Source organism: Musca autumnalis, unplaced genomic scaffold (genome assembly GCF_047663935.1).
Source record: "Musca autumnalis isolate F117 unplaced genomic scaffold, ASM4766393v1 scaffold_4, whole genome shotgun sequence".
NCBI lineage: Eukaryota > Metazoa > Arthropoda > Insecta > Diptera > Muscidae > Musca > Musca autumnalis.
The window spans coordinates 139,145,420-139,168,205 of record NW_027411977.1 but is presented as its reverse complement, the minus strand read 5'-3'; the positions used below and the strand labels follow the sequence as shown (position 1 = coordinate 139,168,205).

Sequence of the window (22,786 nt, the reverse complement as noted above, 5' to 3'; positions counted from 1 at the left end):
AAATATTTGCCATTTCAATAAAATGAAGTCACCCACAGAAAAACAAAACATTGTTTAATAAAAGCAAATCACCCAGCTAGTCAGCCATCCAACTGGCCGGCGACAGCAGTGAAGATGCCTACCCCTTTTGTTTTTAGTTGATGAATGAATTGCCAAGTATTACTGGCACCAGTAATGCTGTGCAAAGCGAAGATGATTAAATCCTTGGGCTATAAAGTGTTTGGTCAGTGTTTGGGGATATAGAATTTAATAAGCAAACGCTAGTTTGTTTAAGTGGACAACATCAGTTATTATTAGTGTATGGGTCAGTTTGAAAATATAATCTCCAAACGCGTGTCAGTGTTAACGAAGTATTTTATATGGATATCATATCCAGTCAGTAAGCCTTTAACTTATGCCGTATTAAAGGCTTCAAATCGTTTTAACATATTAAATGGCTGTGCCATATGTAAATGAATTTATAAAATATAACAACAACTCCATCTCCTCCCTTCTTTTCCCCCAAAAACAAACTCACAATATGTCCCTTTCTTAAATTTAAAGGACGTACCAACTTCAAATGCAAATTAAAATGTTCAATTAAAATGTAACAAAACGTTTAAAAACTAACTGAAAAAAAAAACAGAAAAGATTTTGAAGCGTCTTTTTAATTTAACTTTTGACACTTTTTAAGATTAGATCCTTATCAATTCATGGTCGTATCCTGTGGCTAAGTAATTCCACACCTCTCTGTTAATGTTCATCACTTGAGTCAATTACACGCATTTGTAACTGATAGCGAACAATTAAAAGTCTGTCTGCTGTTGTCATTCAGTCTGCAATTTACGTTCTGCTTACCTAGAACCGCTAAGAAGGAATCCCTGTCTTGGTTTATTTTTTGTGAAAACACCACCAAAACTTACAAGATTTCAACATTAAAAATGCTAATTAGGTATCTTGCCTGCTCTTCGATGTTCGTTGTCCGGTATGTACGCCTGAAATTAAATTTGTGCAGTGAGTGTCCTTTGTAAGCAGTTTAACAGAGAACATAGTACTGGTTACTCCTAGATGCGTAATTGGAGTCTAAACTTTACTGTTCAATGTATCTTGAAATAACAATGTTTGAAAATGTACGTGGTGCGTTCTAAAAGTATAAAGGAAAGGAAGTATCAATGATCTAGGAGTGCCGCCGAATATGCACTTTACGATTATTACGATATTATTACTAATATAGATAGCTCAGTGGCTTACTTCGTTTTGTGTGTGTGCAACATTTTCTTGCATACTAGCAGACCCCGGTCCGCGTACCTAGGGTACACACAACCCAATTGCCTCCCAAAATTTATGCTGAAACCGATATAAGCATAAGTTTGGCTTATACCCCACCTCCTCCGAAATTCATAAAATAAATATAACAATGACAAACATTAAGCTTTTGCTTTTTATGGACAACATTTTAAAAACAAGTGAGCCAAGGCTATAGTCGGGTCGTGGACGACTATGTCATACCCTACACCACTACCCATGTACATAAGCTTTTGACTGGTAAAATTCAAAATATTAAAATTGGAATAGCTTAGCACCTTTGCTCCGAATGTCTTCATTAATACAGGACAATTTTATTGAAACGCATTAAAGTGCATCGTCAGTACAACTCAAAAGTGGGAAAAAATGGAAAAGTGGGATATACGCCAACCATCAATATGCTTCTTTCTCTGTGAGACCCCCATCAACCCCCAAAATTTCGTGAGGAACCGATCAAAAATCAAATCAAGTGTGATTGCACAAAAAATTGAAAAAGGGATGCATTACCGACTATTGCGATGTCTCTGTTGTTTGACCACCTATGACAACCTACTTCACATCGTTGTAAAGGTGATATTTTCTACTTTCCTTTCCAGGTTTTGCTATCGATATAACTCTTACAGAAGAGAGATATTCGCTTTGAAATGAAACGTTGGCCTTTTCTCCAAATAAGTTTTTTTTTCACATTCCGACCTCTGAATAATATCCGACCATTACCAAAATCAATAGGTTTTTTCCTCTGTGGGACCCCTATTAACACCTAAAATTTCGTGACGATCCAATCAAAATTGCGACGTGTAGCGTGATTACCAAAAAATTAAAAAATGGGGTGTATTACCGACTATTGCGATATCTTCGTTATTTGGCCACCTACTCCAACCTGCTTTACATCATTGTAAAGATGGAATTTTCTACTTCCATAGACAGATTTTGTTTATGGAAGGTCCGCAACCAAAGCTGTGATATTCGTCATAATTATTAAAATCGAAGAAGTGAAAAGTTGTGTTCTATTAGCGACTTTTGCGATATCTTCGTTGTTTGACCACCTACGACAACCTACGTTACATCGTTGCAAAGGTGATATTTTATACTTTCATTAGCATTTTATACTTTATACTTTCATTAACATATACCCATTATAGAAGCCTATATACCCCTTATAGAAGCGGAGATATGCGCTTTGAAATAAAACGTTGACTTTTTCTCCAAATAAGTTTTTTGCCTATTCCTACCCCTGAATATTATCCGACCATCACCAAAATCAATAGGCTTCTTCCCCTCCGGGACCCTCATCAACACCCATAATTCCATCTTCCATTTAAAGTTGCTTTAAGAGCACCGTGTTTCAGGTGGCTATAGGGCTTAAAGTGGGATAGAAACGTACCGCCACCATTTGCTTAAAAATGTGACCTGAACTTCTATATCTCAAAAGTGGTAAAACCTTGGAAAAATCGTAGCGGTCAATCTTGTACAGAATTTTCACAGCAACTAACTTTGGCACAGTTGTATGTGTGGTTTTTGCTGTAATAAGCAAACCAACAAAAAATTTTGTTACGCTGCCTTCGTTGTAATTCAACGACACATAACAGTGGAGAGGGTTTGTGTTGTTTTGCAAACACTTTCGCTTGGGTTATATGAGGTTGCCCAAGAAAAACCTCTCATTGAGATTTTTTCTTTGGCCGCTCTTATATTTCGAGCTGACGATTGATGTTTGGGTATAAAAAGTTTTTTGTTGAAGAAGTTATTGAAAAATAGCTTCGGTGGAGAATATTCACCAGCAAAAACAAGGGAACTGATGAGATCCTGTGGCGAGGATCGAAACTAGTATTCCCTTCCTTATCCCTTGGCGAACAATGCCAAACTTTCTCCACTAATAAATTAGTTGTTTTAAAATATTAAAACTACAACAATGGGATTAGGCCAGACTATTTTGAAAAAAAAAATTGCAACAGCTATTCCAATAATACAACTCCACTAATGTTCTTTTTTATTTGTTATCATCTATTCACATTGTAGCTTCAGAATCCGCTGTAAGAACTTTTCGTTTAAATTTAAGGCCACTGTGTACCCTTTTTTGAACAGCGTAATACTCAACGACATAATAGTACAATCAACCCTATTCATTACGATCCTTATCCCGTCTAGGGGAAGTAGAATTTCAGAGAAGTCTGTGCGATGAGCAGAATCATGGAGTTTACCAAATGTCGCCAGAGACTTTGGGGGACTTTCTCCTCTATATAATTGAGTCTGTTTAGATTGTTATTCATGTCGTCGAGCACCGTGATGTTGTTCCCGACCACAACTTTTGTGTCTCGCAATAGATTGAGCTGCGACAACAGTACCATTTCTTGACCCACTTTTGTAACATTAAGGAGAGGGAGGTTGATGCACTTGTAGAAGTGATGACCAACCAACACCAACATTAGTCGAAGGTTTTTTCTGAATTTTTATTTTGTTCATTTGGTGAATTAATGCACCTAAATGAGCTAAAATGGAGTAATTATTCTGTAACCACGGATTCCCCAAATGCCTTAATAAGGTTAGTAAATGTATCTGATAATGTCTTCAAACTGAAGACACCTTTATACGAGGGCTATATCAAACTGTGGACCTATGTTGAACATTTTTGGTGGAGAAGTTTTGTGATCACTGGGACTATTGTAGCTAAAATCATCATAATACCGAAAATTGGAAGGTACCGTTATATGGAAGTTATACCAAAACATAGACCTATGTTAACAATTTTTGGTGGAGAGGTTTGGTGATCACTGGGTACCTCAAACTTCAAATTACAGGTAGTTCAGTCAAAAATATCAACAAATACGTTACAATATAGAAAATCGGGATGTACCATTATATGGAGGCTATACCAAAACATAGACCTATGATGACAATTCTTAGTGGAAAGATGTTGTGACCACTGGAAACCTCAAATGTTAAATCATAGGAAGTTCGGTAAAAAAGTAGCTAAAATCAAATACTGAAAATCGGAATATACCGTTATATGGAGGATATATCAAAACCGGGATCTATGTTGAAAAATTTTGGTGGAGAGGTGTTTTAACCGCTATGAGGTTCCAAATGCTAAAATACAGAAAAACGAGATCTGCCGTTACATGGGGCTATACCAAAACTTGGGCCGATATAGCCCATCTTCGAGCTTGACCTGCCTATAAAAAAATATACTCGGGTGCAAAAATATAGCGTTCTATTATTGCGGACGCTAGAAAGATTATAACAGTCGGACATAACTATATCAACTCAAAATTTACAATAAAATTTGTAACAAATTGTACCAATTGTTGCTGGAAGTCGTCTTAACACAAAAGTCCATCAAAAGAGAGCTTGCAAATTCTTGCTGGACAAATTTCTTCTAAGAAGCACTTACAACTCTTCTTCTTCCTGCAAACAATAAATCAGCTGTTTTGAATTATTCGGTGATTTATGTTTGTGCAAATTGAAAACAGTTTTATTGTGGAAATCTGCAAGTCAATTGTTTTGTTTTTTTTTTTTTTGGAGAACAAAGTTGCAAAATGGAAAAAATATTTTTTTGGGTAATTTTCTTTTTTATTTTTATAAATACAAAATACAAAATTTTTGCTTGCTTTGGTTCCTTTAATGGCGGACAAATTGTTCTGTTTTGGCAAATCAGCTGATTGCTTGCTGGTTTTTGCCGGGAAGGTGTCTGTTAACTTTTTACATTTTTCTTGCAAAAGAGAATAAAAACCAGCGTTCGAAAACTTACACTAAGGTACCGTACAATAACGTTTTGTAGCGTACCAAGCATGAAAAGTTACACTACGATAAGGTACCGTACATGTACACATACTTTAAAAAAAATTTTAGAGTTTGTGTACATGTACCCAACGAAAATCGTAGCGTACATGTTTGGTACGCAACCACCATTGTAAAGTAACAACCACGTACCCAACCGAAATGGTTGGGTACGTACGTTATAAATGTTGCGTGTACATTAAAAAACCACGTAGCGTACATCATTATGTACCCTAAACAATAAATAGAGGTTGCGTACACCTGGGTGATGTTTATAAATAGGTTGCGTACACCTGAGTGATGTTTATAAAGAAATATAAAATATGAATGGCATGAGGAAAAATGCAACCATAAAAATAAGAGTGAATATCGTATAAATAAAATACAAAAGTAACTATATTTATATTTAACCAGTAAATATGAAAACATTTATTTATTTTATAAAAAATTAACGAATATAAAAAATATTAACATACTAAAGAAAATAGAATTTAACAGGAGAAAGCTCAACTTTCAAAATTGAAATCCCCATTAACTTTTACCATTAATATATGTTCAAGATTTGTTGCTGACATGCGGTTGCGCTGATCAGATAATATGTTCTTCATAGCAGAAAATAAGCGTTCCACGCTTACTTGGGTTGACGGTATTGCCTGTACAATATTAGCAATCTCACTGATGATGGTTTTCTGAGAGTTCCAAAACGCTATTTTATTTTCATTTAGTGGCAATCTTGATTGCCGCTCATAATTGGCAAAATCAGCTTCTAAATTGTGTAAATTAGATGAACTCGGAATTTCTGTGGTAGGATCTATAATTTGCAGATAATCGGAAAAAGATTTGGCTGCATCTGGTCTACGCGGTGATGGAGCTTCCTCTAATATTGGGTGACTTGTATTGTGTTCTGAAACATAAAAGATGAATGATATAAATAAATAGGCATTGTTCTGGTTTACTTAAGCAAACTTACCTTCTGTTGAGTTCATGCGTTTATATAACGATAGTATGTAGTTCTTCGCCCTTTGTTTTTGTTCGCAGGTTAAGCATACTTTGATTCGTGGATCCAAGAACACAGCTGCGTTAAACAGTTCATTTTCTAAAAGTTTATCCTTTCTTATCTTCAAGGACTCCTTGAGAAGGGTTTTCATGTTGCTATCCGGTAAAGCGTCAATTTGAAATGTTATATCCATAGCAATAATGTAGAGTTCACTATAGCACAACTGTTCGCTTTGTAACTTAATGGTAGCATTGTAAATAGGTTTAAATAGTCCCAAGAATTCAGTTGCGAAAGACCATTCTTCAGATTCAAGAAATAAATCAGTATAATCCTTGCTTAGTGTATTTATAATTTCCTTCATTTCCAGGCATCTTTCACTCATTTTATATGTTGAATTCCAACGTGTTGCACAATCAATGATAGGTTTTTTGTAGAGTTCACTTCTTAGAAAATTTAAAATCGTTTTACTTCTAAGTTTTTTTACCACGAATCGTATCTTATCGACATTGTCTTTTACTGCCGACTGTTTCAGAACATCGTTTACACACAGTTGGAGAGTGTGAGCACCACAACGAATGCTAGTAATTGTGTTCGATGAGATGTTAAAATCAATTGATTCAATTGTGTCAATAGCTATTCGGCAATCGATATCATCTTCTTCGAAATCCACGGCATCATTATTTATCGACAATTGCATTTCACAGTTCAGGATTCGTACAGTTTTGAGCATATTTGATCCGTTGTCGGTTGTAATAGTTAAAATATTACGTATATCAACATCAAATTCCTTTAGAACATCCAGTATAACTGTTTTCAAATATTCAGAAGTGTGACTTGATCTAAGCTCCTTTATAGCCAACGTTTTAACAACGATTTTACCATGTTTAATGTACTGAACATTAATACCCAGCATACTTAAGTCCAGCCTTGTTGCGACATCCATCTTAAGGGAAAATAATATCCCTTTAAGATCGTTTGAGATTTCCGTTTTAATATTTTTTGAGAAAGCGATAATTCGTTCCATTACGTTATCTTCATTTACAGTTATCCCGAGTACACTTAAAACAGGTTCTATAAGAACTTTGAAGGCTTTATCTTCGGCCATATGTAAAGGACGTCCATTTTTTTGTAAAAAGTTCCACCAATGCTGTTTCAATGTTTTTTGGATTCACACTTTTTTTAATAATACTTTGATGACTCTTTTTTCTTTTACGTTTTCCCGTTTTTGATTCATATAGTTCGCATACAAATCGGGATGCACAATTTTCAAATGTCGCTCTAAATTTGCGGAATGCCAATTTAAAACATTGTTGACACAAATTTGTAAATTGCACACTGTTTGATTCGTTTGTACTGAACATATCACGAAGAACAATATTTTTTGGTCTTGGCATTTTTATTATTAGTTTCACTCAACGTTTAAAAATGAACTAAATAGCATTTGCGGGGGTTCTTTGCATATATAGTTTGCAAAAAATGAATTTTGTTAAAAAATTACGCTACCTGCAACTATTCCAAAGGGTTTTCGCGAAATTTTCCGTAAATTATACAATAAGACTACGAGTGTAACAAACTCAAAAACTAGATCATTCATGTGGTACCTGAATGGTTATATTTTATTACAATACACAAGAAAGGTAAAAACCAATATTGTGGTTTACAATTTTTTAACTCATAATTTTTATGATGTCAAAAATAAGTACTTTATGGTGTTGGTGTGCGAGGAATAATATTTCCACCTAGTTCTGACTTTCTAACTTATCAAAACAAAAAAACTCAGATAATTCTACCTGTAAACAAACTATAAAAATATAGCAGACCCAAAGACCGGATGTTGCCTTCACATCTAGGTACCAGTCCTTGGGTACCTCAACAGCAATTCATAATTTGGAAAAACACAAAAAAGCAAAAAGTAATTCTTATTGTGGTGGTGTAGCATTTCTTTTTGTAAGATGATGTTGATACTGAAAACAACTTACTTGAAACTGTTCTTCGATGCTTTCTTGACTTTGCTAAAATATTGAAAATGAACCACCTATTTTCACAATACAAATGATACGATTTTTAATAATAAAAAAACACCTCCATAACCTACAGCCCTATCTATAGCAACCCTTTTGTAAATTGTCTAGATTTTAGATATTCGATGAGAGCGGTTTGTTTAGGCATACATATTTATGACATTTAAATAATGATATTTATAGTCCTAATTAATTGAAGATACATATTCATTTATATTTACTTGTATTTCATTTGTATATATTCCACAAAAATTAAACTTAATATTTTTAATACCTTATTAACCAAACAAATGTAAGTGTACCCTAGCAACACTTTCTTTCTAAAGATACATTATGATGTACTCTACGTGGTTTTTTAAAGTACGCGCTGATGTACGCAACTTTTTCGGTTGGGTACGTGGTTGTTACATTACGATGGAGGTTGCGTACCAAACATGTGTGTTTGACGAACTTTTCGAATCTCGTTGGGTACACTTACATAAACACTAAAATGGATTTTTAATGTTTGTGTACGCGTACATAAACTTTATAATTTTTTTTAGTGTTTGTGTACATGTACGTTACCTTATGATAAGGTACTGTTTGTTTCCGAACACTGATAAAAACTCCTAACTCTCCGAGAAATTTCTTGGTGGATAATTCTTGCTGGGAAAGTAACCAGACAGACCTAATGTAAGTTAATTTAATTGAATTTCCGTTAATTTGAAGATTTGAATTTCTATCAAGCAGTTACTTCATTTAAATTAGTTGTACATCATTGAACAGAATTCTACTATGCTTGCTAACTATTAAATAGAATTCTGTCAATCTTTCCAGTTCTTACATTCTTGTTTATTTTGTTATTGTTATACATTTATCTATCATACAATTATCGCTTAGTTTCCCATATTGTTCTTCTTGTACTTTCTTTTATGTTTATTTTGATAATGTGACGTCATTGTTGTACTGTCGATTCACATGTTTTTATTGCTCTCTCGCCTTTGTACGAAGTGTTTTTGTTCGCCTAGTGCGGTGGTGCCCAAGGCACATTAAAGAAGGTAGCCGACTCGTATCAGCTGATTGAATATGAAATGTCAAATAAAATTGTTGTAATTGTGAAATGTAAACAAACATCTTGTTCTGATTGGCCGAAGCTAAATCGCTGCAAATTTAAGCGCCAAGGCGAATTGATTCTCTTTACAAATTCTGACGTATTATGTTACGGCAAAAGTTGCTTTGTTGTAGCAATTCGCCGAATCGGCTACCTTCTATATTTGCCTTGGTGGTGCCCATGGTTCAATTATTAGAAGGTTGGGCAGGTTCATGAAATTATAAAAAAACAACTCTGGTGCCGGTTTGCTTATATCATCAAATTAATAAAACCTGTTGCAAGGTAAATTCATATAAGGTATATGCAAGAATTACAACAACTAACAAATTTACAAAAACAACATTGTTATTGTTGGAAATTAATTGTCAAAGATATATTGAATAATAGGGTCGTTCCAAAAATTTTTTCAGGGAAAACATAAATACATTTTGAAAATCATCTAAAATAAAACAAATTTGAATCAAAATGTAAATATAACGCATTCAGAACTCTCGTAGGTAATTTTTATTACACGTTTATGATGAAAATAAGTATTTTATGGTAGAAAATTTCGAAGTTTCAAAATTCACGAGTAGACCCTATTACATTTTGAAAACCAAATTTACAAAAAAAAGTAAAAATACAGCTGATTGTCACTTCTACCTTCTATAAATGTGCCTTGACCTGTTGCATGGTTTTGTTTATTTGAAATATTGTCAAATATTCAAATTGAAATAAATTATGTATGCATGTCCACGTTTGCCCCCATATAACGGTACCAGCAGATTTTAGTTCAGAAAACTTGACTTTGGAGGATATAAAACGTTCGGCTCGGCCCAATGGACACTGAGCTCACCGGGGTCATCTTGGGAGCTACCTTTAACATCCGTTAAGGGTAGCGAGCTAGCATGTCTACTCATAAAAACGTTAAAACTTGAGTTGGGCATTGGACTAATAACACAACCCTCCCAAACATCGTACTATGAAAGGACAGAAAACAATCCCTCTGTAGGTGAAGACCCCCGCAAACGTTGTATGTATCATAAACTGCGAATCGGCGCCTGGATTGTTCCGACTATTTATAGAAGTGCGGTTTACGCACTGGAAGATAAACTTGAAAAATATATGTATGTCCTATACAGGAAATAAGATGGATTTGGAAAGGCGTTACAACAACACCTAAAGGTGACCACTGTATTACAGCTGCCATTAAAATAAAGCCTGAGTTTGGTGCAGGTTTGTTGTTGGTCGGAGGTAAAAGCGTCTGGTATGCGGCTTCATTTCAGTGATTGAAAGACTTGCTATAATTCGTACAGAAGCTAAATTTTTCAGCATCAGTTTTATTTGTGCTCATGCACCCACAGAAGACAAGGACGATCCGACCAAATACATACATCTGTATTTTATGAGCGCTTAGAAGAAAGGAATGAGGCTGATAGAATTAGCAGCGGCAAAAGCATGGTAGTTTGCAGTAACAGATTCAAGACATTCGACATTCATCGTTCTAAGGTGCAAACATGGACCACCATCTTGTTGAAAATACGTATCCACATAAAGTACGAACAGACACAAAACGGAAGTTTGACATCAGCAAGCTGCAATCATAACACATATCCATAGCATTTCCACTCATCTGGCCAAATTGCTTAACTAAAGTATCCCTCGACAATGTTGAAGTCATTTCTGTTTTCAAATATCTTCTTCTATTTGTCTCCTTCTTTGTATTCTATTTGTATTTATCAATATTAAATTTGATTTTAAATAAATTTATTTTGTCGTTTGTCAACCTTGTCAAAACTGTTTTGACACAATAGGAGGACCTCAAGAAAAAATTGTAATCAGATGTTTGCTCTGTCCTACCTTGTAATGATTGTACCATGGGTGGTGCCCAACATGTTTTGTGCATTAGTCTCTCTGAGCGAGTCTTTCCTTTGCTAAACCACGACTGATGAGAATAAAGAGAACATATGTTGTTGTTGCAGTCACGTTAACGTATATGGGTGATCTTGGCGGCCTTGTGCGAATGTGCGTATGTTGGTGCACAGATTGTTTCGAGGCGTTACCAGATCTGCCTTCTGGAGAATTCGGGAAAAAGAAGGGATGGGCTATAAATACAAGTGAATTTTTAGGCAGTGAGTTAGTTATGTTTGAAACGTCAATCTGAGCAGTCGGTTAAAGAAGTAAAGGAAAGCCAGTATTTGGAATTTTTCGCCAAATTGGGGAAAAATCCACTTGGGGAATAGGAAATTTTTGGGAATTTCTTCTTTGAGTAATTATTTAAGATTATCTGAACTTTTCTACTTTCAGTACGTGAATAGTGGTAGCGCACGCGTAACGCACAAATAACATGAGTCATATACTAACTGGTGACAGTTGTAATAATTTATAACAGCTTTGAAATGTTATGATGCGCTTTGGCGATTGACCGTGTACTAGAACAAAGGGTTGGTACTTCAACCATTTTTCCATCATTTCGATTGCTGAAAGAGACTTAAAAGCACAAATAATTTCTGGACTGATAAGTAATAATGAAATTAAACTTTATTTAACATATATTTTGTAGAAGTTGGGAAAATGAGGCTGAGAAATACTGGCAACACTGAGGGAAGCTGTGTGCTTAGTAATTAAAGTCGGTTGTAAATATGAGTAATAAAGTAAATGAAACATTGTAGAACCGCAATCTAAAACGAACCCTGTTTTATTTGGTACAAATCGTATCGGGGAATAAAACAACGTCTACACGGAGATGAGTTAAACCAAATTCTGTAACAATATATATACTTTATAGGGTCGCAATGTGTTACAAACGAAAAAAAAAAAACTAAATATACCCTCCATACTATGGTGGAAAGAATAAAAACACTGAGAGGCATGTGGTATAATCTTTAGTTCCTTCACCACTTTCTTCATTCAGTTTTAATATTTTATACTATGGATTCTCCGCCATTTCGAAATTTTATATATTTTTTGAGAATAAATATGATATAAATCTGAAACTACTTTTATAACTTTTGTGAGAGTTCCGTCAAAAAACATTTTTGTGTAGTTGGACAATAGATGCCATTATAGTAGTTTTTATCAAGTTTTGACATAAATTCCTCTATATGTGATATCCCTTTGTGAGGCTAATAATTATTTACTTTATGGATGCTGACCAATAACATATTGCAAACACTTCTGACCCAACATCCCAACATGCATATATTTAGTGACGAATAGCACATACATATCTTAACAACCCACGTAATTTTATCTAGAAAAAAAAAAGTTTTTCTATTATAAAACAGATGTGCCGCCTTATGTTTGGACTAACTAAAAGCCATGTCAAAAACGTTAACAAATCCACCATCAGACAGATTCAGCTTACCGGTAACACCAACTACATCAAACACTGGCATTGGGGCAGACGAAATGAAGAAGATACCGAACGGTGTTATTGTAGAGATGACAATCTAGATGCTCTATCACCTGGGTGCAACAGTTGTGGTGGGAACATCAAGCGTCAATAGCAAATGTAAATTCAAAGAAATGTGTCAAATTTCACAATTTTGTTCGTGCTGCAACTGACAATAGGCATAATCTCTAATTGTTAGAATCCAGTCATTTACTATTTGCAAACGCACAAATTTGAAATGCAACACATTTCACTTTATCCCCCTTTTTAATATGTTTCAAAAATGGACATCTCTTATCCACGAAATACAAAAGCAGTTTATAACCAGCAACCTCAGAGCATTGCTCATTCTTAGTAACAACTACAAACTTGCCGAGATCTTAACAAGAAACACAATCCACGGTAATTTGCATATAAAAACAACCTAAGGCGGACCTGAAAATCATAACAATGGACAGACAAACCGGCAGAAACTTCAAACTTTTCGAATGAATGAAGCGTGCGTGTGTGTATCGAAGTAAAGTAGAGCAGGAGCAAGTCGAGAGCATCAGTAATTTACATACGGCATACTTTGCTTTGGAACTTCCAGGGCAAAACTTTTGATTGCTACTTTGCATTAACTTGGCCAGCAAAGCCAACGTAAACGGCACCATAGACGACTGGGCAGCAACAATGTTTTTTTCTCACTACCTTAAAAAAAAGTATACGTTGCAAAACAAATAACACTCCCCTAAGGGGGTTTGAAAACATTAACCGGCAATTAGTTGAAGTGTAAACGAGGTTTAAAGCATCTTTGATTTGGGGCTATTCCAACACCTTCCATTCGGTACAATCGAGTATTTCTACGTAGAACCAAAAACAACTTCCATCCCGTGGTGTCCTTCCATTATGTTCAGCAGACTGCATGACGCTGTTGCTGGTACCCATAGGGGTTTCGTTCTCGTTGCTGTTGTTGCAGATGTTGCATCAATGGATATTGCGTGTTGTTCTGTTGTATATTTGATGCTACTGGATGGCGTAGGAATCCATGTCTGGTTAGTTATGAAAAACTAGTATCATTGCAAATCATGTTCGTTTTTTCTGTTTTCATTTGGTGGTAGTAGTTCTATTTTTGAGTATAAGTAAAGAACTGTCGGCCCACTTGTCATAGCTTAAGAGCTGTTAATGGATTTTGACTATTTTTGTAAACAAGAATTCCTTAAAATGATACCCTACAAGGGTAATATTAGATGATGTTACTTAAATGTCCTTATTATCACTGATACTTTCATAAAAAAACCCAGGTTTAACCTGTCATACGCCAAGGATGTTAACTCAGCACATACATGTTAGTGTATGTTTTTTTTTTTGGTTTTGGAAGTTTTTGGGAGTGTTTGCTCCGTGTTTTGTTAGTCCGTGGAGGAATCGAAGATAATAATTTGATAATTCATGAACACCTGGCCGCAAAAACGGATTTTTCTCGTTACATCAAGCAAAATTGAACTATCGCTCAAAAAAGAAGGGTCTTGTGGATAGGTGCAAAGAAATTGTGAATATCAACGATCATTGTGCTTCAAACGACGTTTATAAGATCGTCACAGATGACGAATCTATGCTTAGGAGCCCGAAGCAAAACAGAAATCGACGGTTTAGGTCTTCGAAAGGGAGACAAATCCAATGAAAGTTGTTCATCTAAGAAGCACTTCGAAGTAAATGGTCGGCTGTTTCTTCGGCAAAACTGCCGGCTTCAGAAATATAGGACGGTTAATTCTGAGTGGTACACTAAAATTTGTTTGCCAGAATTCTCCTGAGAAATTCGAGAAACGAACAAGAGAAGACGAATCATTCTGCATCATGACAACGCGACCTCTCACACATCGATTCAAACCAGCGCCTGTTTGACCGGACAAAACGTGGAATTGATGGGTCATCCGTCGTAGAGCACTGACTGGAGATCCAATGACTTTATTTCAATAAAAAGGCGTGGTCAACGATTTTCGTCGCCAGAAGATGCTGTAGGAGCGTTCAAAAACCATATTTTTGAGGTGTCTAAATCAAAGTGGAAAAAGGGATTCAGCAATTGGTTTGAGCGCATGAGAAAGCGTATAAATCATGCTGGAGACTACTTAAGAAAATAATAGAACTATCTTGATGGTAAATATTCGCGTTTTCATTGTTAAGCCAGATAGTTATCGTTCAGCCTTTGTAAATGTGTGGCTGTTCTAGGTTTGAGACTACACCAACAGAGATTATATGGTTTCATACTGCGCGAACATTGTCTCGAGTGCGTCCTAGACACGTCCACAGTCTCCAATACCTTATGTGCCAACGCAGCAACTCATCCGGCACATTGCGCAATGGAAAGGTTCACTTCATGAGTCGGAATAATATCCTAAAACGATACAAGAGACTAAAATAACCTGCAGACTGCAAAGATGCGAAGGATGCAACGAACTTCGGAAATATCACAGAAGAAATGGAGATTGTGGACTGGAATTCCTATTGCACCAATTTGTTTAACAAAGTCCTATATAGGCTGAGCTAAACTCTGGAGGCCCGTACATTGAACACATCAGGGTATCAGACAAGTGCGGAACTGTCGAGATAGAAACGTTAAATGTGCAGATATCACCATTAAATAGCTCTGTTCGGCGTTACCCACCTAACATTAGTTCTCATTTGGAAGGAATTACCGTCGGGTACTAGGGAATTTCAATGCTCATCATGAACTTCAACTCTCCGACTCCAGGTAATGAACAGAGGATCATAATAATGCTTGCTGAAGAAGTTGATGGATCCACATTTTGCACGGCGAACGAGGGTGTCACACAAAAATTACGGGTCACTGACTTATTCAGGCGGATAATCCCATCGCTTACCGAGTCTGATCAATGCTGTTCATCGACAAATATTCATCAATTTTAATATAGCCAACTGGCAAGAATTCAGGTAGCTCGGGTCGCTGAAAAGTTGACATCATCAATTCTGTAGCTGTCAGCTCAATTCCTGCTATTGAACAGTTCTGTTCGGCGTTATCTACCATTTTGGAAGGAACAAACAGTCGGGTACTGGGGGAATTTCAAGGCTCAGCATGAGCTACGGCTCTCCAACCTAGGTAATGATCAGAAGGGACATGAGCTGAAGAAGTTGATGGATCCATATTTTGTACGGTGATCGAGTGTGCCACAAAACAATTATGGGTGAGTGACTTATTCGGTCAGATAATAACATCGCTTACCGGGTCTGTTCAATGATGTTCCATGAATGACCATCCGACTTTATCGGTTCTCAGCGCCGAACATTCATCAATTTTATGATATCCAACTGGCAAGAAGTCATGGAACGCGGGTCGCTGAGAAGTTTTTCCGTGACATCATCAATTCTGCAGCTGCCAGGTCAATCTGTTCTAGTAGAAAACCCGAGATAGATCCAATTTCCCAACAGCGACTGCAGATATAGCCGTAGATGGAGAGCCGTTAAACAGCTCTGCTCGGCGTTATCTACCCTTTTAGAAAGAACTAACAGTCGGGTACTAAGGGATTTCAACGCTCATCATAATCTTTAGATCTCCAACCTAGGTAATGACGAGAGGGGACATTAGCTTAATATGTTGATGGATCCACATTTTGCACGGTGAACGAACTCACGAATTATAGGCCAACTGGCACGAATTTATTGAGCTCGGGTCCCTGAGAAGTTTTTCCCTTACATCATCAATTCTGCAACTGCCAGGTCAATTCATGCTAGTAAAAACCCGAAGTGCACAAAAGAAGCAAATGACTAGATCACCTGAACTGCACTGCAACTGTCTAACCTTGGTAAGAAAAATGACAGGACTTCTGCCATATTTGGTAACAATATGGTAATAGAACGAAGCGATAAGGCGAAGCGAAGGGTTTCACTTCGAATTAAAATTATTCTAGCCGAGCAAAAACCGGCACTATTCCCGAGTGCCGAAGTTGCAAAAGTTATATGGCATTTGGGGAAATTCGTAGTTAGTTGGACTTCGAGTAGAGTAGAGTAGAGCCAGGGATGTCACTCACATACAACAACACAACATTGTTCCACAACATCCCATATGGGACAAGGGAGACTTCTCTCATATCATTGAGTGCACCCCGATTCATATTAGCTCAATGATATGGGACCTACTGTTTATCGCCGAGTCCGAACGGCGTGCCTTAAGACACCACTTGTAGAGAAGTTTTTCAAGGCTGATATACTCAGGAAATGTCGCCAACATTACTGAGGGGTATTTTGCCACCGTTGAAAAATGTTTGATGTTGCCTGGCCGGGGAATCGAACCACTGACCTTCTGCGTGCAAGGCGGGTGTGCGTACCATTGCACCACGGTGGCACTCACATAATTCCGAATGTAAAAAAAAAAATGGGTTATGCGTATAGTTGCAAAATTATGCGTCACACCTAATGACTTCACATCGCTGATCTTGTCAGTTTCTTCCACTCAAGCACCTTGGAACTGTCAGCAGAAACATCTAGAGCCACATGGTCATGGGAATTGGTAGGTCTTTGGATGTGCAGGTTGAAGGAGTAAAAATTTCAAACAAAAATTTGCCAAAGGTCACATTGGATACCCTATTTAGATGAATTAACTGCTATAAATTAAGAAGCAGGAACAAAGTTGCAGAGTCGAGATAAAAAAATCTGTGTTAACATTTGCACAACGCAGTGAAGGAACTCCAAATGTGCCAAAATGATGACCTGAGAACTGCAGCAGGGTGCTTGATCATGTCACCAATGGATATTCTACGTAAAGAGGCTAATGTCATTCCCGAGACAATAAAATGCTGTCGATGCAATAATCACGTTGGTGTTATTGACATGTTCATCCTGCCATCACCTAAGGGATAGATATCCACCGCCCAGGCATTTTAGCCCTACAATGCTACTCTTCTGACCGCCGTGGACGAACCAAACCTGGAAATACAGCCCGATTAAAGAAAAACTAACAACATGTAGCTGTGGGACAAAAACAACATTGTCGCCTCTGGAATCCGAAATAATAATAATACCAAACTTCTTGTCGCAGCTTCGCCGTAGCAACCCTCAACAGTTGGGAGGCTTATTTATGGCGTGAGTTGGCTGGTAGACAAGAACAGATGGATGACCACATGGACCACTTGAAACAATGCAGAAGAATTGAACTTAAACATTACACGAATATAACGAATGCCGTTTATCGAATAAAATGTAAATTCTCCCATTGTACCGTCCTCTCATGTCGACCATAACCACCACTCATGCATTTCTCTTACCCTGCTCAACAAATTTACTAATTAATTGCAATGTTTTCTACTGTTTTCAAAGAATTTGCAACATCTTGTTGCAAATTGTTTTGACTTAAAATCACCATTTCTTTCTTTTTATTTTGAATACTCCGGTTCGCCGGACATGGATCGACATGCAACAAGCATTTCTCATTCAATTTTAACAAATATTTCAAAATTCAACAATGACAAATAAGCACAGCGATAACGATATACTGTTCTTAACAACTGCGATGGCCAGACATAGCGACTTATTGAAATTCGTGTTGGCATGAATTACGGGCACTGGTTGGTGGAAGGAGGATAGAAAGGAATTCAGTTTTACTTCAGTTTATTTTGAAGAACAATGTAGCCGGGGTCATGATAACATATATTTTGGTTAAAACACGAATTAAGTTGTTTTCTTTTGTGACAACTAAACAACAACAACATCGATCGAAACAACATTAGCTCGTAGCAAATAGTTATGAATATGAACGAATATAGACAGGAACCTTTTTGTGTCTCACATCATGAATGCAAATTTCGTGATTTTATTTAGGAAAACAAAAAATTGCTGTTAAGCGTGTGAATATCATCTTTAATAGAAAGTATTTGTGGTAAAGCACTTAGTTGATGTTGAGATATATAGGATTTCTTTACAATTTTCAGGATATTCAAAAAGCCCTTAAAGATAACAAGTATGTATTTTAAAGCAAAATTAGAGCCTTTCCGATTATTGATCATATGGAACTTCTAATAAACTTATGCATTTATAAATTTGTTTATTTATACATAAAGACTTAAAAATAAGTTATTTTTAACATAATTTCTTTATCGAATTTTCATCTTCGACCCCTTATTTAAGAGCGAATAAAAATGTGCCCATAAATTCAATTTCATTCCCACATACAAATCATAATTTTCGCTACGTTATCGAACATGTCTTCATGTAAAGACGGTAACCACCATCTGGAGCGCCACTTGTCACTAAATTACAATAAATATAAATTCGTGATTGCATGAACTAACCGATAGCAGTAACAACAACTACTTGCAGGCAGACAAACATGACAATATATTTAATACAGTTGTTGTGTTAGCAACAAAAGTACATAATACGTATGTATGTAGGTACGATCATAAATGGAAACAAATAAATCGAAAACAGTGGAAAATGTATACAAATAACAAGTCTAACTCGTGAAGATTGTAGAAGTTTTAAAAAATATATATTAAGCCAAAATATGTAGTTGCAAAATGCCAACTACTTTTCCTCATGTTCGTCCTGCATCAGTCGATTTGGAGAAGCTTGAGCTTTATATCCCGCTGACAAACCCCGCGTGATTCTAAGGAATTTAAATGACAAAATTGATGCAGGGTTTTCTGTGAATATGAATTAGTATTATGTTCGAAAAAGTTACCAAAATCAAAGTCAATACAATGTATTTCAAGTCATGTACGTACACGCAGAGAAAAAATATTTTTCGCTTTTGTTGGAACAAAAATATCAATTTTTGTTCCAAAATTGTATTTGTTTTGTTCAAGCATTGCATTGCAAATCCAAAAATACAATCTTTTGCTCCAAACATAAAAAACAAAAACAACTTTCGGAATTCCGCAATATTGTAAAAATCATTAACAATACCGATTGGTAGGCACTATCATAATCTAAAATTTTTACAAAAAATATTGTCTTTTAAAAAAATCGCTTTTGTTGTAGTTTTAAATACGTATTGTTATTTTGTTTTTTTTAGTAGATACACAATTTTGGATTGAAAATGTCTATTATTAGTTCAAAAATACATATTTTGACTATACTCTCTCCCGTTAACTTGTTGAGTATTTGCTCTGGATTCTAGTCGCTGCATTCTTGTTTTGCTCTCTTTAGTTTATGTGTGGCAGCCGGTGAAGTTATTTGTGTTTGCGCGTTCTTTGGCCCTAATTAGTTTTTGTTTGGCAGTCAAAGAAAGTGGATCAAAAAATGTAAAACATTAGTGATTATAAACTCAGAAAAACAACATTCCAAGACAAAAATGCAAAAAAAAAATCTAATAATAAAATTATTAAATCTATTGTTATTAAATCTATTGAATTCTTTATTATTTTAAAACTGTCGGTGTTTTCTTTTTTTCATGGCGTTATCTACTTTTGCCATGTAGTTTTTGTTTTGTTTTTGGTTTTCTCATGTGTTTTTGTGAAGCGGTAAATGTAAAAGTGGTGGTTGAAGCAGAATTTGCGTTGCAAGGAGATATTAAAAAATAATTCCGATAATTCATACATCTTTGACACAATAAATTAAATTTTCTTGAAAACGTCGATCCCTTTTGGGTTCTTTTTGTACTGAATAATGTTTACAACACGCGTTTGTAGTTTTGACCAAAACTATTGTAAATATAGATAATTTTACCTCAACTGTTCTGAATTCTAACAATATTTATTGTCCATTTTACCAATACTATTTTTCATTGTTGTTTGACACCACCTCTTTTGAATCTCTTCATCTACTATCGTATGTAAGTTGTTATGTGTGTGTGTTTTGTGGAGAGCTAAAAACAAAAAAGGTGGTTGAAACTTATTATACGAAGAGAAAATAGAAATAGTTTTTGTTCCTAAATTTGAGTTTTTGTGAGCGAATTGTCGGAATTCTATTTTAATTTAAAATATAAAGAGCGAGTTGCAACAGTCTAATAATTTTTGCAATGCATGCTCAATGAAAACCGAAGAAAAGAGTATTGCTGACACTTGTATTTTATTGCGTAGTCATAGACTAATAAATCCAGACATTTATTTGCTCTCAGCATTTATCTTCGAAATTTTCGAAAATTGGTAGATGGCGTTAGTAGTTTTATTTAAAGTTACTATAGATTTTAAACTATTTATTCTGATAAAAGACAAAATATGGATAATCTTTGGCCAGATCTACATCCCCATGTAAACAAATTCAACAAAATATTGTAATTTACCCCAAAACATTGTGTGAAAAGATCAGGCACTGTGCATACCGGCGACACCTACAAAAAAGAAGCACACTACAACTCTCTATGTCTATGGATTTATTAGTCTATGGCGTAGTTTTGTGTGTCTGTTTTTAACTAACTTCATGATGCTATTTTTTTTTATTTAGCGGGTTAAGGAGTGTTTTGCTGCAGACTTTTTAAATTTAGTTAAGAAAACATAAAACTAATCAACGACAACTGAAGTGGACATTTTTAATAAGAATACTCTCTAAACCAGTTATATTCAGTAATTTGGTGCAACAATACATTTCTTCAACCGATTTTGTTTTGGGCATAACATTAATTAGTAAGTATCTTCTTTTTGTACTTTTACTAAGCGGTATTTCTAACATATTTTCTTTTTTTATTTAGCTTCAAATTGTACTAACTTGGATTCACAATTTTCCTGACCGAATAAATCACAATAAATAGTTTACCAACATGCCTTATTTGCACATCAATCTTTTTAAACTAAATAAAATTAGCGTCAATTGAAATTAAAATTATCTCATATCAGGTTTATTTAAAATTTTTAAAAATCATATATGAAATAAATAATAAAATGAAACTTTTTATATTTTTTTAAATGTAACACATTAAAAAGGTAGGTATGCAATTTTTATTCCAACCATTTCGCATTGCAACAATAAGTATTGTTACTTCTGACCAAAGCTATTGTGAATTGCAAAAATAAATATTGTTACTTCTGACCAAAACTATTGTGAATTCCAAAAATAAATATTGTTACTTCTGACCGAAACTATTGTAAGTTCTAACAATATTAATTGTCCATTTTGACTAAAACTATTGTGAATTGCAAAAATAAATATTGTTACTTCTGACCGAAAATATTTTAAGTTCTAACAATATTTATTTTCCATTTTGACAAAAACTATTGTTAATTGCAACAATAAATATTGTTACTTCTGACCAAAACTATTGTAAGTTCTAACAATATTTATTGTCTATTCTGACCAAAACTATTGTAAATTGCAACAATAAATATTGTTAATTCTGACAAAAACAAATATAAGTTCTAACAATATTTATTGTCCACTTGGACCAAAACTATTGAGAATTGTAACAACATATATTGTTACCTCTAACCAAAACTATTGTACTTACATGTTGGGTCCAAAGCGTTATAGTGTCAAAGCGACAATACATATTTATATTTAGAACACATAATATAGTCCAGTGTGACAATAACGATTGTTGGATTGACAATACTACATAAGGAATCCAACAATATGTTAACAATATATATTTTGCTCTTGGAATATTGTTGGATCAAACATATTTTTTTCTCTGCGTGTACATATATTGCATTCCAGCGAATTTGATACAATTACGCAGAATAAAACTATTCGGTTAAATAATACTATACTGATAAAAGATCAGCAATGAAAATAGGAAAATGAAACCTGGCAGATTTCTATAATATCAAACAAGCCTAATGATAAGGCGATATTTTTTTGGTGCAACCTCTTTAGCAATTTGCTGAAAAAGTCGGTGCATTTGACCTTTTAAAGAAATTCTGGGCTATATCTCTGAAAGCTATGTGAATCTTTATCTCGCCTCTGAAGCAGATTTTTAGAGCAAGAATAAAATATTTGTAGCAATAATGAACTCGAAAAACTACATTTATTGCCTCAAATTTTACAAATATCGAAAATTTCCATAATTTGCATACATTTCGCACCATATCTCCAAAACCGTTAATTTTATGTTTCTTTTAGAAAAAAAAAAAATCGCTTGAATGTAATACACAACTCTTCAGAACATGTCATTGTTGTAAACTGCCTCTATCACTCTGTTTTCAGTATATTCTTCAACGGCGATTTAAGAAATATGTCAATAATGGGGTGAAATCCCAAATGCGAGAATGAAGTGTTGGAGTGAAGTGTGTTTGAAATACGTGATGTAAAAGATATGATTCAAGATACCGCTGAAACAACATGAAATTTGCTGTAATCTGGTACCAGGAAGTCTTATTGCATAG

General features: G+C 35.1%; 1 protein-coding gene across 1 annotated transcript; it reads right to left on the bottom strand.

The window, feature by feature from the left end:
• Positions 1-1,069: 1,069 nt before the first annotated feature.
• Positions 1,070-7,079, bottom strand: LOC141403100 (uncharacterized). The gene is made up of 3 exons (XM_073985261.1): positions 6,765-7,079; positions 5,601-5,783; positions 1,070-1,123 (listed from the first exon to the last, which is right to left on the bottom strand). Exons 1-3 carry the CDS (start codon positions 7,077-7,079, stop codon positions 1,070-1,072), a joined length of 552 nt encoding a protein of 183 aa, XP_073841362.1.
• Positions 7,080-22,786: the final 15,707 nt, after the last annotated feature.

Coding starts and splice junctions, on each gene's coding strand:
- LOC141403100 (XM_073985261.1), bottom strand. CDS start 7,079: ATGGAACGAATTATCGCTTTCTCAAAAAATATTAAAACGGAAATCTCA. Junction 5,784..6,764: donor TGCTCAAAACTGTACGAATC/CTGAACTGTGAA, acceptor TCAAGATTGCCA/CTAAATGAAAATAAAATAGC. Junction 1,124..5,600: donor ATCTTGAACATATATTAATG/GTAAAAGTTAAT, acceptor TTATACTTTTAG/AACGCACCACGTACATTTTC.